The sequence below is a fragment of the Cynara cardunculus genome (assembly GCF_001531365.2).
Source record: "Cynara cardunculus var. scolymus isolate 2C chromosome LG 3, CcrdV1, whole genome shotgun sequence".
Classification (NCBI taxonomy): Eukaryota; Viridiplantae; Streptophyta; class Magnoliopsida; order Asterales; family Asteraceae; genus Cynara; species Cynara cardunculus.
In genome coordinates, this window is record NC_037530.1 from 27,932,048 (window position 1) to 27,948,531 (window position 16,484).

A 16,484-nucleotide genomic window follows, 5' to 3' on the forward strand; every position below is an offset into this window, starting at 1 on the left:
GATTATTTTTATAATAACTATAAAACCCTTAATCTTTTACTCCTCAAATTTTCATTTAAATACTGAAAAAGAAATATGGTCATACCAATCAGTACATATTTCCATTAACTAAACAACGAATATGTTATATGTTAAAAGGATTTTTGTATAACATCGTGATTTCAACATTACTTGCTATGATATAAAGGAGGCAAAAGATACTCTGGACCAGTATTTATTATAAAAAACTTAAACGAGAACAAAGAAGAAGAAATCCAAAGACTAAACATGGGTTTTCAACAATATTCGATCTAAAGTAATTCTTGATGAATACCTTTGGACAGTTATAAAAATTTGCATCAAATTAAAAGTAATTTAACTCAAAACCAAGCGAATTAGTGCGTAAATGAATTAAAAAAAAAGGAAGAATCCATGGGGAAGGTTGTAGGTGAAATAGGAGGGGGTGGAGATGGAAACCACAATAAAAGGATTGTGGAGCAGATGGAGATGGATTCACCATATAAGGAGATGAGTTCATCGAAGAACTGGAAAGAGGGATGCTTAGTTCGCAACTTACTGTAATATATAATTTATTAAAAATATTTACGTATATGAAACTTATCTGTTTTTAAAAGTAAGTTTATAAATATTACAAACTACTAAATGGAGTAAATAACACCAATCATCCCTATGATTTATTCAAACTCCACCACTTGTGCCAATTTGCTTACATCATTCATCTATGTATCTTTTACAAATGTTAAATCCATCTGTTACCGTGAAAGGCATTTTGGTCATTTCACTATTTTTCTTATAATTTGTAAAGCTAATATACAAGTGTACAATGCATTTTTATGAAAAACGTCACCATCCTCCTCCTTCTCTGGTACTGCTCCTTCACCAAATCCTCTTCAGTGAAATCATTACAAGAAAGAGAAACGCACGATTAACTACATGGAAAATTTTTCAAAGTTCAAATTAAATCCACAATGAAAGAGACTCCCTACCCCCCCCCCCCCTTTCCCCCAAAAAAAAAACTCTAAAATAACTGCTAAATTAGTGAAAGACTTAAAAACAATAAATAAGCAGTCTTATTCCGGATTGCGTTACTCAAAGTGTATCCACCATAGATGTCGGAACATAGATATTGAATTTAAATGGACAAGACAAGTCTCTATATATGCTATTTTCCTTTGTCCAAGCTGAAACCTTATGTCCCTCAGATGTATATTATAGTCACCTTATAAAGCTCAGTGAATTCATGGTTTGCATGAATAAAATCATTTTACATTATACTTGTATTCTCTGGTCGGTACTTATTATGGGGCCATGCCACTTATCATGTGACTTATTGGTCAATGCCTACCCATAAAATTGATCATAAAACTTTCGTATGAAATAACATGCTAAAGTTATTTGAAAACAAAATAAACACATGACATGCAACTAATTATAAATAACATGATGTGAAATAAAGTGAAACATCATGTATACCTACACATCACCTACAGAAAATCATATCAAGTTCAAAATAAATTTGTACATAGATATGCACCCGTTGTAAGTCTCATGAAAACTCACATGTCTGTCGGTGTAGATCGACTATAGGTAGCTCTTGAATGAAAACCTACACATGTCATACCATAATATCTATTTAATAGTTGTATTTCTCCAAAAATCAACAATAATAAACCATGGTCAAACTCGACCTGACCTAAAGTCAAACTCCAAAAACTAAGTCTCTTAATGTCTCAAATATCTCCATTTAATATTGTCGTTAAATTCCTTGTGAGTCAAACGAGATAAAAGTCAACCTTTGGTCAATTTCGATCAGTGTTGGACAAACTCCAAGCCTAAGACTTAATGACGCCTCAAAACAACAAAATAAACATTTTATAATTTTATAAATTTATAAATTTATAAAATGATCTCTCCAAATTACAATGTTCCAATAATTATTTAACCCATTTACGACGCTTTAATCTCATCATTAAATGATTTATTAAAAACACTACCTTAGAAATAATTAATTAATATTCTAAAAATAAATTAACATATTAATTAAACAACAATTTAATTTAACATATTAATTAATTTAGAAAAATTAATTAATTAACATAATCCAAATAATTATACCTTCATCAACTTAAGCCTAAAATAAATTAAATACTTAATATAAATTAATAGACTTCAAAATAATTGTTATTTAACCAAATGTTTCCAAACTTATCTCAAAGTTAAACCCTCAAAACATGGTGATTTCTTTAAAACCAATAACTCGAGGTCATTAATAAAAAATTCAAAACTATAGGGACTTATCTGCAACTTAAATTTTTTATTTTTCCTCTAAACATATCATTTAACAAGTTTAAGGTCTGAAACTGATAAAATCCCAAAACTTCTTAAGCTCAACTCACGAGAGTTGTCCCATCGCTCCCATGGTAGTGTTAGGAGACGTAAATTCATCGGCAACTGAAAAAAGGACTGTTTTGGCCTTCTTTCTTCATCGTTTTCGGCGATTCGTTTTTCAAGAAATCGTTTTCTTCAACCATAAGAACAAGAATCAACGAAAACCATCAAATATTGAGTCCCCATTTTCTCATTTAAAGTTTAGGTTTTGAGACACTAGACTATTAATGTTCGATAAAGGATTCAAAAACAAAGCTAAGTATATAAACAACTCGAAGTTTGGTTGACTATTTTACCTCAAAATGACGATAAACCAAGATTTTGGGTAGGGATTTTTGAGTTCCGATTTCTCTCTCGTTGTATATTTCAAAAACCTGGAACCAAAGAAACTTGTCCTTTTGGCAGGACAGGTCCCCTGAAGTTTGGAACAGTTGACGTCTGTCACCTTTTCTGAACTATTAGATAATGATATTCGACCCCTTGACTTCAATAGTTTGACCGATATTACAATTTTCACCTCTAATTGGACAGTTTCTTTCATTTTTAGTCTGATTTAATATAAATTCCTTTATTCACTTCTCACTTTTATTAAATGGCATAATTGGTTACTTTTCACTCTTTTCTTCACAATTTTGGTCTAATAAAATAAAAACCAAAATTTATTTTATTTTCCCCCCTTTTTTCATATTTATTTATTTACCACATTTTGGAGTGTCCCACGAATGACACATAGTCGGAGCTCGACTAAGCAATCAGATTTGTGATCTCCAAACTTTCTAGTATAGCCTCATCGATAATGACACTGAAGTTAGTACAAAAATCTTGACTCATAATCTAGGAATTGGATCATTTTTTTTTCATAATATTTACTTCAAGAACAAAATATGAGCTCAATCGGTTAAAAAAAGAGAGGATCAATTTCATTTGTTCTACTTGACATCAAGATCCTAGCCATTGGATTGAGAATCCAAAGGCTTGTGGTAGGAGGAAAGGATACAACGAGTTCAATGAAACATTCAGATATGTATTCAAACCAGATCCTATTTTTAAGGGATATGATGCATTAGGGTTTTTGTCTTCACATCTGATGCATTAGGGTTTTTGTATTTAATAATAAAGTAAACATATATATATATATATATATTTAGAATCCTTTTCAATTGGCCTCATCAACAAATATACTGAGATAGATACCATTTCATTCGCCTACATAAATATGATAATCGCTTACCTAGATACTAAATGTTTGATATTTTATATTTCAAGTACAAAAATAAAGTTTAAAAGTACATTACCTCAAATAGGAGTCAAATCAAAGTAAATTACATTTTATGCCGTTTGCTCTAAGTCATGTGTACTAGATGTATGCATTGGGAGGGTCGTGCGGATTCAAACGGGAAAACCACAAATCTGATTGGACTTCGGTTATGGAAACGAAGACTCAAAATTGGGGTTTTCGGATTTTGGATTGTTTCGGGTTGGGGTTGGTCGGGTTCGAATATAGTTATATGCAAAATAAATATATATTCAATCGATTTTGAGGATAAATTCAATCGGTTAAGAGGATCGATAAACAAAATGTAGGTTGAGTAATTAGAAAAAAGTATGGCCGGATAGGAGTTAGGATTTTTTTTTTTTAAGGATAATTAGATAAGTAAATATATTCATCTATTACTTAAAGATGAAGGATCGTGTGAGAATAGAAGTTAAGGTGAGAAGCGTAAGAAGAGATCTGGACTCTTGATTACTTTTAATCTCACCTCACCCCGGGCGAATCGCACTTTTCACGAGAATTGATCTGGTGTATCTCGATGTGTCTCATTAAGATTGATCTAACGATAAGGATCCCTTCTAATCCTTTTCACCATGCCTTCCATTCTCACTGGAACCTAATCCATATCTAAAAGCTATATATATATATATATATGTGTGTGTGTGTGTGTGTATGTGCGTGTATATATATATATATATATATATATATATATATATATACTAGGTTCGATCCCGTGTATTACATGGGGTAATTTAAAAAAATTAAATTATGTCAGAAACTTATCTTACAGATATGAATGATCATCGAAAGTATGATGCTAGTACTCTTGAAATAACTCTGAAGTATAAATTTGAAGAATAACCCTAAAAAATGATTTTTCAGACTTGAATTTAGAAATGAAACTATATCAATAATTAGTTAAAATGAAGTTAATCCTAGAATAAAATTAAATTTAGAAATGAAACTATATTAGTAAATTGAATTTAAACTTAAAAGTAAATTTAAAATGACTCTTTAAAATTGTACTCTTCAAATAACTCTGAAGTAAAACTCTTCAGACTTCATAGCTCTGTATAGGCAAGACAGAAGCTCTGCATGCACTATGCAGAGGCTCTTGCATGCACTATGCAAATGCTCTGCATGTTGCTCCATCTGGAAAAGAATACTTCAGAGTTCGGGTGAGGTAACTTTGAAGAATGACTCTTCAGACTTGTACTCTAGAAAAAGCTAAGCACCTACCCTGATGGCTTAGGGAACTACGACTCCCTCTTATAAGGTCGAGCCTAAGAAAAGAGAGTCCCCTTTATAGTATAGAATTCCACGGAGAATACCACTCTATCAATAACAAGAAAAAAGTACTACGAAATATACCCAATTGAGTACCAAAGGAGAGAGTGATCAGCTTAGTTGTAAATAGCTCTTGTTTAGCGAGCAACGGGGCTACTATCAACCAGCCGCGACAAAGTATCATATTTCTGGGCGGTTTTGCTAGAATAGGTAACAATGAGATCATCCTTTGATTGGATTAGTCTCACCATCATCTTCTCAAACCTAGTCAAATCAAGAGAGGACTAAGGGAATAATCTTGTTTGGTTCGGTAATAAACCTTATACTTCAAAGGAATGAACTCAAGAACGGTTCCATTGTAGGAAATAACTGAGTAAAACTCTGAAGAATGACTCTTCAGACGTGTACTCTTGAAATAACTCTGAAGTATAAAATCAATCCCAATAAATTAGAGTTCAGACTTCTAAGTCTGAAAAAAAAGACTTTAGAGTTCGGCTGAGCTAACTCTGAAGAATGACTCTTTAGACTTGTAGAAGTCAGAGTTCAGACTTCTAAGTCTGAAAAAAGAAGACTTTAGTCTTTTTTTTTCTAAGTCTAAAAAAGACTTCAAAGTTCAAACTTTAAAGTCTGAAAAAGAAGACTTCAGAGTTCAGACTCCAGAGTTCGGGTGAGCTAAGTCTGAAAAAGCAGACTTCAGAGTTTGGATGAGCTAACTCTTTAGAATGACTCTTCAGGTTTGTACTCTTGAAAAAACTCTGAAGAATGACTTCAGACTTGAATTTAGAAATGAGACTATATCAATAATTAGTTAAAATGAAGTTAATCCTAGAATAAAATTGAATTTAGAAATGAAACTATATCAGTAAATTGAATTTAAACTTAGAAGAGCATGTGTCAAATCTGAAGACGAAGTTTGAAGACCTTGAGTTCAGAGTTATTCAAATACCCAATATATTTGAAAAAGACCCCATGGTAATTTTTGCATCATATAGAGCAAGACCAACCAGAGCTCCTCTAGTCTTTACGGACCAGAGCCTCTGTGGACTCACCACCCAAAAGTAAGGCCAACCAAAAGCCCTTTGGTCAGCCAGAGCCTCTGGTTCGTCTATCAAATGCTTACTTGAGTAAGTGCTTACCAAGTTATATTATCTTACCAGATGAATATGGTAAGAACCAAAATCTTACCCGGTAAGAACGAGGCAAGGACTGAGAGTCTTACCCGGTAAGTGAGGGCAATGACTATTACCATGGTCAGCTCTTACCGGATAAATTGTTGCATAGAAAACAATTTTTGTTGACTAAAATCTTACCCGGTAAGTAAATAATAATATTGAATTTTATCGATAAATGCTTACCGGGTAAGTGTTTGATAAACGGCCCCTAAGTCTATAATCTTAAAGACTTATCTTCAAAGTCTAGATAAGTTTATTACAAGACTTGTACTCTTGAAGTTACTATAAAGTAGAACTTTTTAGACTTCAAAGCTCTGTACAAGCAAGGCAGAAGCTCCACATGCACCATGCAGAGGCTCTGCATGGTGCTTCGTCTGGAAAAGAAGACTACAGAGTTCGCGTGAGCTAACTCTGAGGAATGACTGTTCAGACTTATACTCTGGAAATAACTCTGAAATAAAACTCTGAAGAATGACTCTTCATACTTGTCTCTTGAAATAACTCTGAAGTATAAAATCAATCCCATTAAATAAGAGTTCAGACTTCCAAGTTTGAAAAAAAAAACTTCAGACTTCAGAGTTCGGGTGAACTAAGTCTGAAAAAGAAGACTTCAGAATTCAGATGAGTTAACTCTAAAGAATGACTCTTCAGACTTGTACTCTTCAGAATTGTAGAAGACTTCAGAGTTCAGACTTCTTTCTCTAAGTCTAAAAAATCGACTTCGTAATTCAAACTTCTATGTCTGAAAAAGAGACTTCAAAGTTCAGACTCCAGAATTCGGGTGAGCTATGTCTGAAAAAGCAAACGTTAGAGTTCGGGTTAGCTAACTCTGAAGAATGACTTCATACTTGTTCTCTTGAAATAACTCTGAAGTAAAATTTTTCAGTAAATTGAATCTAGAATAAAATGAAGTTAACCCTAGAATAAAATGAATTTAGAAATGAAACTATATCAGTAAATTGAATTTAAACTTAGAAGTAAACACCATTTTTTTCAGGAATCAGTTACCATACGAATTAATTAACCCAAGAATAAAATCAATTGCATCCTAAATTAGTGGGATTGATTGAATAAGTGGACACATGTCAATCAAATAAGTACAATTAAACTGTTAATGTAAATTGTGTCTAGATACGTTCAAATGATTCTAATTGAACCACTAATATAAATTGTGTCTAGATACATGTTTAGGCGGAAAAATAAGAAAACTGACTCACCAGAATATGACATGTGTCACCCAAGTTACTTATTTATTAAAAGTATAGATGTGTGTATATATATATATACGGAAGGGTTCAAACGTAAACCCTTGTGATTTACGAGAACGTGAAAACAATTGTGGGACTCCAACTTTTTTAACCAGTAATTTAAATTATACTAACTAAAAATAAACCATCAAGGATAGTAAAGTAATTAGTTGTTTTTTATAATTTTTATGTTATTTTAATTAATTGTAATTATTCCATGGTTTTTAATTAAAATCTGATCATGTCTCATGTTTCACGTTTCCATCTATACTTTCATATTCGATTATATTGTGATTTTTCCACTTTCAAATTAGTGCGTTAACTGTGTGAATGATATGGCCAAATGGGCCCGGCCTGGGACCAATTGGGACCGGTTTGGGATCGCCGATTAAGGATCGGTTACGGTTTTCGTCAAAAAACAAGGCCTGACTCGGACTGGTTATGGGCCTGACCTGGGACCAGCCCGATTTAAAAAAAAATGTAATTTTAAATATATTTCTAACTTTCTAAGTGTATTTGATTAAAAAACAATTATAAAATTATAATAAAATGTATTCTCAAGCAGGAGTGTGCATCGGGTGGGTTCAGGTGATAAAATCACAAACCCGATCTGATTTCAGATATGTGTTTTTGGGTTTCGGATTTCAGATTGTTTCGGCTTCGGGTCGGTCGTGTTTCGCGTTGAGGTTGGTCGGGTTCGGGTTTAGTTATAATACAAAAAAAATTATATCCAATTGATTTAGAACATTGTTAATCGATAGTATGCTTAGAAATTAGTAAAGAACATGACCAACTAGCATTTTTAGAATTTTTAAAAGATAATTAGATAAATAAATACATTTATATAGTATTTAAAATATACATATGCATATATATTTTGGGTTTCCCCAAAAATCAAACCTAATCCGAACCCAAATTTTCCCCAAAAAGTCGATTTTCGGATTTCGATGCATTCGAGTTTTGCATAACTACCTTATTTTTGGTTCGGGTTTGAATTTTGTACTATTCGAGTTTTGGACACCCCTACTTTAAGTGTATTTAATTGTATCATTTAATATCTAATCAATATATATAAGTCATATGGTGTATGGAGGAATATATCAACTCACAAACGCTCACAATTCTCACAAAAAAAATGTATATTTTTAACTGTATTAATTAACAATTACATATTTTCAAGTCTATTAGAACAAAACTTTTGTATTCTTTAAAAAGAACTTCAAAAAAAATTTACGTAAAAAATCAAATTTTAATTTTTTTTCATAGGACCGGTTTGGGCCCGACCTGAGACTGGGACCTGGATCGGGACCGGTGTGACACCTCATTCCACATTTGCATTAAACACACTTATTTCATATATAAAGAAATACAAATATTACAAACTGGTCTCAATGTACACATTGCTACATACAAAAGTAGCTATAAACTTTTTCATCTCAGATACATAACTTGTATATAATAAATTTCACAAGTTCATGTATAACTCAGCTTTCACAAAGTTCATGTTCATCAAAAGCAGATTTAAAATTTTCATACTTCAATTTATTTCTTCTCCTTCCTTTTTCCTTCCACATGTGCCCGGCATATAATGCACATTTTTGAAAAGAAAACGAAGGTTAGACCGTAAGGTCTAGTGAGTAATCCATTTGTAGCTATTATCACCAAACACTTTTGGAAAGCCAATCTTTGAAAAGACAACATGTAAATAACATTTATCGTATCAAACCTCATTTTGTCGCCTCATATAGATGAGACATAGATGAGACAACCAATTCGTCGCATCACAAGAGTAATATAATTCATTTTGTCGCATAAAAATAGATTCGACAATACATTTTGTCGCATCACAAGGATACGATAACCCCAACTTGTCACATCCAACAGATGCGATAAACACACTTTGTTTCACCAAGCTGATGCGATAAACATAACTTCTCACACCACACTAGTGCAATAACCCACCTCCTCGCATCACAAAGATGCGATAAAAACAACTCATCGCATCACACTGATGCGATATAATCAATTTCATCGCATTACAAGGATGCGATAACAGTAACTCATGATCAAAATATTATCATTCACAAGACTATTGATAATGCCACCCTTATTACAATATACTCTGCTCGTGATTATGCTACCCTTATTTCAAATTTACCCAACTCTTGATTATGTCACTTTTATTTTAAAATATATACATTACTTGATTATATCACCCTTATTCCATTCAGTTGATCATAACATATCAAAACCCAAAATTATGCTAATAAATATCAAGTAATCATATTCGAAGACACCCTAAATTCGAACCCATACCGTTCCTTATAAAAGCATTTCAAATAAAACTTTGAAATAAATACTCACCTTGAATTCACAAGCAGATAAGAGACTTTAAATCAACAACAAATAATCAGATAAGAACACGGAAACTTTCTTCTTTTCTTCCTTCTGTTTGCTCGAACCCAGGAGCCAAAAACATTCACCAACTTTTTCTTGTTTCTTTCTTATCCCAAACAACAAAAAGGAAAATAAAAAGAAAACACACACACATATATGTACACACATACACACACATATATACTTTTAAATATGGGCGGTGAAAAAGTTGATATTTTTAAACCAATTTTATTAAAAAAAAAATACACCCCTCAACTTTCATCACTTAATAAAAACCATCCTTAAACTTCCAAACCAATTTTAAAAACAACCCCCAAATATTCCAGTCAAATAACCAGGTTATAACAACCGGTGCCAGTTCTCGTAACCGGGCCTTCGTATTTGGTAGGGACCGGGACCAGTTACGTGGTCATTAGTTTGGGATTGGGACCGATTTGGGTCCGGGTCGACCTGGCCCGAGACCGATTTTTGGCCACCTCTAACTGTGATACCAATGTGTTACACATACAATCATCTACAACCATTGACTCCTAATAGATGTGTTAACTGTGATAATATTGTGATACACATAAGTTCATCTTATTGTGATAGTACTTGTTATCACAACATGATAACCAATCACCATGGTAATTCGATTGTGATTCATGTGATAGCAAACCCTCATCGAAGTGTGATAATTAGGTGGTACCAAATGGTCGAGCCCTAGTCGACGTGTTAACTGTGATAATCATGTGATACACATTTAATCGTCAACCCTTAATCGATGTGTTAACTATGATAACATGTGATAAACAAACTTTGTATCACATAGGGTATCAATTTGTGTTACTCCAACAAATTGTGTTAATTGAACACATATGGTATCAATTTCTCGAGTCGTTATAATTACCCTTGTTCGCGTACTCGACTGTACTACTGACTGTGATAAAGATGTTGTGATAATAGTGCGAACACCATTGTTTAGGGTTGTATTAACCATGTGATAAACACATTGTGATAAAACATGTGATAGGAAAACATTGTATCACAAAGGGTATCATCTGTGTTACTCGAACAAATTTTGTTAAACACATAGGGTATCGACTCGACTGTGCTATTGACTATTGCCCCTGTTCGATTACTCCATTGTGCTATCAAAGTGTGATAAATATGTGATACAAACCTAATCGATGACAAACAATAATCGAGCCCTAATCGATATTTATATGATAATAATGTGATACAACCCTAATCGGTGACACACAATCATCGATCCCTAATCAAAGTGTGATAAACATGTGCTAAGCAAACATTATATCACATATCTTTGCACTCTTCTTCTTCGACGCTTCAAAAGAAACTGCAGTTCGCTTTCTATCACCCTAAACCTTCCGAAACATGTGACTTCTTTGTTTTGAGTTTACCTAATACTGGCCTTTATTGCAGGATAACCACTATCGACGATGATTATTCCCTTCCCTATGATTAGAATGATCGTGATCGTGTTATTTGAATGTTATCATTTTAATTTTCAGTTTTAACCTTCCACGTTTTAAATATTTTTAAAGTTTCTTAATATTAATTTAAATTTAAAAAACTCCTTTAGCTTCTCATAAATTGTGATTTAAAACACAACACTTGGTTTATAAACTGATCTCGCGTTCTCGTAAATTACAGGGGTTCTCGTTTGAACTCCCCCCACACACATACATTTACACACACACACACACACACATATATATATATATATATATATGGGGGGGGGGGTTTCGTACGGGGATGGTGTCCAAAATCCAAACTCAACCCGAATCTTAAAATCCCTCTAAAACCGGGTTTAAAATTTTCGGATTTCAAGGTAATCGAAATTTGCATGAATATCTGACTTTTGGTTCGGATTTTGAGACCATTTCGGTTTTGGACACCCTAAAATCATGTACGATTTATATAGTTTAACCAAAGAAAAGAAAATCTTTTAACTTAGGGGTTGTTTGTTTAACTCTTAATAGTTCCATTAAGAGACAATCTCTAAATTGTTAAGACGTGAATCTTGTTTGGCAAAAAAAAGTTTGCCTCTTAATGGTTTTAAAACCCTCTGAATGATTATGGGGCTGTTTGTTTGGCTTTTAATGGTGACATTAAGAGCCAACCTCTTAATCGGTGAGAGGTAAGGGCTGTTTGGCAAAAAAAAAGCCTTTTAATGGTTACATTAACCTCTTAACCATTTTGTGTCTAGGGCCTCACTCAACCATTCAGATTGCATTTGTTCCATCTTTACCCTTCCACACCCCTTCTCTTCCAGCCATTTTGTGTCGCTTTCACGAGAACTCGTCGCCTTCCACAGCCATCGTCGGTCACCTCCACCGTCTCCATCGCTGGTTGTCGCCGGTCACCTCCATAGCTTCGCCGCTCGCCATCGTCGGTTACCCTTCCCACCCCTCTTTTCCAGCGATTGAGGAAGATACTCTATTTATTTGGAACCCTAATACTAGAAGATCGAACAGGTTACCATATTGTGGTTTCAAAGTACAGTCTGGTTGGTATGTGTTGTATGGTTTTGGGTACGATGAGTCCACCGATGATTATAAAGTTGTTGGAATTTCTCGCGTTTTCAAAAATGGAGCTAAGTATGACACCAAGGTGAAAATATACTCGTTGAAATCTAGAAATTGAAAGAAAATTGGTGATTTTCCTCATGGTATTCCCTTGGATGATTCTGGTAAGTTTTCGAATGGAGCTCTTCATTGGGCAGCTAGTCGAGATTTTGGCTCATCTTACTCGTGGACAATAGTTTCTCTTGATTTAGCAAAGGAGACTTATGGTGAAGTTTTGCAACCTGTGTATGATGAAGGTGATAAGGATTTGGCATTGGGGTCTTTGGTAGACGGATTGTGTGTGCTTTGTAATTATCGCGGAAATCGCGCAGATGTATGGGTGATCAAGGTTTATGGAGTGAAAGATTCTTGGACTAGATTAGCTTCCATCCCTTATGTGACTGATCCTGGTAGGGATCAATTTTCGGTGCCTTTGTGTATTTCGAATGATGGGAAAGTTTTGTTGCAATTTGGGTCCAAATTGGTATTGTATGATATCAAGAATGGTTCATCCTCGGAGATTCAGAACTTTGATGAATGTCTTAAAGCGTATACCATTGTTGAGAGCATGGTTTCACCAGATGCCCCCATCAGACACTGGATATAACTATGAGGATGTGAAATCATGATGATACATCTTAACATGGTAAGCTTGTTGATAAATGGGTATTTGCATCATGATTTTGTTGTATATGCATAACTTGGTTGTGAAATCATGATGATACATCCTAACATGGTAAAATGGTAATATGTAGTTATATTTGTAAAATAATTGTTTTATTCAGATATTTGTCAAACAACTCTATTTCATTCAGTACTAAATCATTCAGAGGGTTAAAATGGTAATTTATTGTCATTCAGAGAACAGTTACCAAACAACATTATTCCATTCAGCACTTAACCATTCTGACCCTCTTAACCATTCTGACCTCTTAACTATTCTGCATTAAATCATTCAGCAACTGCCAAACAGCCCCTATGTATCATGTACCTCCTTTAACCATTAAGAGCCCTAATTTTATTGTAAACAATTACCAAACAATTATATTTCATTTTGCACAATATCATGAGAGCCTCTTAATCATTCTGATCATAATGATTCTACACAAAATCATTCAGCAACTGTTTAATCATTTTGATCATAATGATTCTACACAAAATCATTCAGCAACTGTCAAACAGCCTTAACAAATGTGGATGGAGATTTACGGATCGGTTAGGACCCGGCCCGAATGTGGTTCCTTTCTCCCTACTGCTCCTCATCCTCTGCCACTGTTCGAAATAGGGGTTCCAACAAGTTCCAGTGATTATTACGATCAACCGTCGTCATTTACGGTTTCTGAAGGATTTTCACCAGCATAACCAAAAAGGGAAGGGGCGGGGGGGAATCAATGGGTGGTGGTGTTCCTCCCAAACAACCTTTATTTTGCTTAAAATGGCCATGGGATGTCCATTCAAACGCTAATCCCACGGATTCCTGCTCTTCGGGACCTCCTTGGTTATTCAAATCATTTCAAACTGTCGCCTCTCTCGCGTTAACAGTCGTTGATTCGATTTCAAAACCCCAAATCAGAACCCCGCTCCAGTTCTCCTCGAAGACGACAAGGACCAAGGATTTGGGTGTAGAGGAACAAGGGGAGTTAGAACAGAAAGCATTGGCGTGCGCCTTGGCCAATGGTAAAGATGCTACGGTGATTGAGTTCTACTCTCCAAAATGCAGTCTTTGCAATTCAATGGTTGATTTTGTGGGGCATGTGGAGAATAATAATGCTGATTGGCTCAACATTGTTATGGCTGATGCTGAGAATGACAAATGGTTGCCTGAGGTACTCTTTTAAATTTCTTATTCTACTTCTGTTCCAATTAAACTATAGAATCCAAAGGGATATGAAAATTCATTAAAAATTTTACAAAGATTCCAGCAATTCATGCTTGACATTGTGTTATATCAACTGTGTTGCTTAAGTTAAATTATCATTTTTCCTCTAAAAAAAGTGCATTTCTATCTACCAAATACCAACAATAGAAATGCATTCTATCTGTTTGATGAATTGTCCATGGTTAAGGAAATTATGTTCAGTTAATTAAATTGATCAAATAGGTAGTTGGATAATGCAAAGCTCTCAGCAAGTAGTGCTTTATGTGCAAGATTACAATATCCTTTTCAGTGGTGCCCTAACTGTATAAAGTGGTCAAGGTTGTCAAGATCACAAAGAACAAGGTTCTTATTTTGGTATTTTGGAGTGTGAACCAAAGATGTTTTATGTAGACAGTTAGATGCAGTTAACTAGAATGAAACATTAAGTTGAATTTGGATTCAACTAGAGTAATCATTGGATGAAATGGCATAGATGGATATATCCTCGATGATTTTCTATATTGACATGGAACAAAATGATTTCTTTTTGTCCCAAGTGTAGCTATATTAATAACGTATGACTGTTGAAGCGTGTTTTGGATCAAGTCTGTTGTAATCATGTTGTGTTCTGGTTATCGCTAGTGTAATTTTCAAACTACATCGGTGGATCGCTAGTAATTCCAAATCATGAATGTATAATGGTGAACACTTGTTATGGGTCCATGGGAGTTCATAATATGATCTTTTTTTTGGGCATTTTTGTTCTCCTGCCATAGGCCACATATGGTGTGGCTTTTCCCCTTCCTAGGTTCCACCTAACTCACTCAGACTCAATCTGCATCTTAAATAGATCAAGTTAAGATTGATCCCTTGGTCTCTCAATCTCGGTGGCATTCTTAATTTCTGTAAAAGTTAATCTGCTAGTCAAATACTCAGATGTCGCATTGTACCTTAGGTTACATCATGTCCTTCTATCTTAGTTTGTATGTATCAAACCGGTTTGCTTTTTTGTCCTGCCCAATATATAGATTGTGAAGAAAATTACTGATTTCAGACTTGGTAAATAGTTATGCATGCAAGCTGGTGTTTTATAAATTTCTTATTCAAGTAATATTAACAACTCGATATTACCATTTCCAACAACTTTTAACAATGCACCTAAACATTTAAACTTCTGAAGTCAGATGTATTTAACCAATGCAATAATCAATCCATTGCATTCCCATGGTTACTGACACATAGTTTAACCTAAATGTTTGACTATCGTTCAAATGTCTAAAAATGTTCTCCATTGACTAGAAGCATTTAAACATTTGCAATGGACAAATGGGCAACTAAAGCTTGGAATTTTGAAGAAGAAAAAAAGGAAATGTTGCAGTATTTGTGAGACAAAAGGAGTAGTAGGTTATGGCATTGTGTGAGCTAAATCAAACATATTTCCATTGTCAGATTGTCCATGTGCATTTTTCTGCGCCCTGATCTCTCTTTCATGATTCGATTTTTATGCAGCTTCTCCATTATGACATAAAGTATGTTCCATGTTTCGTATTGCTGGATAAGCATGGAAGAGCTCTTGCCAAGACGGGTGTTCCAAGCAGCCGGCTCCATGTTGTTGCAGGTGTTTCTCATCTCCTAAAAATAAAGCGCTCATCTAAAAAATAAACCATTACAATGCAGCTATAAGTGGCAGCATCCTCATTTCCCAGTCCCCATGTGGTTAAGTAGCTTTCAACTTCATAGTAACAGAACTATTTGAGTTTTTGTATATTACCTATTGTAAATCAATTGTATGAACTTGAATTACAAGACATTTCAACGAACACAATCTCTTGTTTCATACTGATCACTGATCATTGAGGTGAATAGAGAAATCTAAAATGACCATCATGCTTGGCATAATTATCTTCAAAAATACATTGAATACCCATCTTTCTAAGCGCTCACAGTTTAGTGTTCCAGAAAAGTGTGATGATTTGTGATTTTATGTACTTTGTTCAAGTTGGATATTTCTGTTTAGAAAAACAGGGGGAAATATTGGGCCTTAAATTGCCTTCTTTTAGCATATTAATGACCTTGGTTGCTAGCTAAATGTGCTTGCCATTTGGCTGAACCACATGGTAAATTTGGACATTATATGCCCTACAGTAACTTGCATTAGCTTCTTAAGTTTCCATCCATAAAAGAATAACAAGCAGAATAAACTTTCAGCAAGCACAGAAAGGTGGAATTTGCAAAATATTAAAATGAAATATAATTTAAATTCTATTTTGAATTCAGTGTACATATGGTGAT

General features: G+C 34.1%; 1 protein-coding gene and 1 pseudogene across 1 annotated transcript; both read left to right on the forward strand.

Moving 5' to 3' along the window:
- The first annotated feature begins 411 nt into the window (after positions 1-411).
- On the forward strand, positions 412-12,941 carry LOC112509095 (annotated as a pseudogene).
- Positions 12,942-13,616: 675 nt separating this feature from the next.
- Positions 13,617-16,029, forward strand: LOC112509817 (thiol:disulfide interchange protein TxlA homolog). Its single transcript, XM_025114992.1, has 2 exons — positions 13,617-14,160; positions 15,702-16,029. The coding sequence occupies exons 1-2, from the start codon at positions 13,726-13,728 to the stop codon at positions 15,852-15,854; spliced, it is 588 nt and encodes a 195-aa protein (XP_024970760.1). The 5' UTR covers positions 13,617-13,725; the 3' UTR covers positions 15,855-16,029.
- The last annotated feature ends 455 nt before the right edge of the window (positions 16,030-16,484 follow it).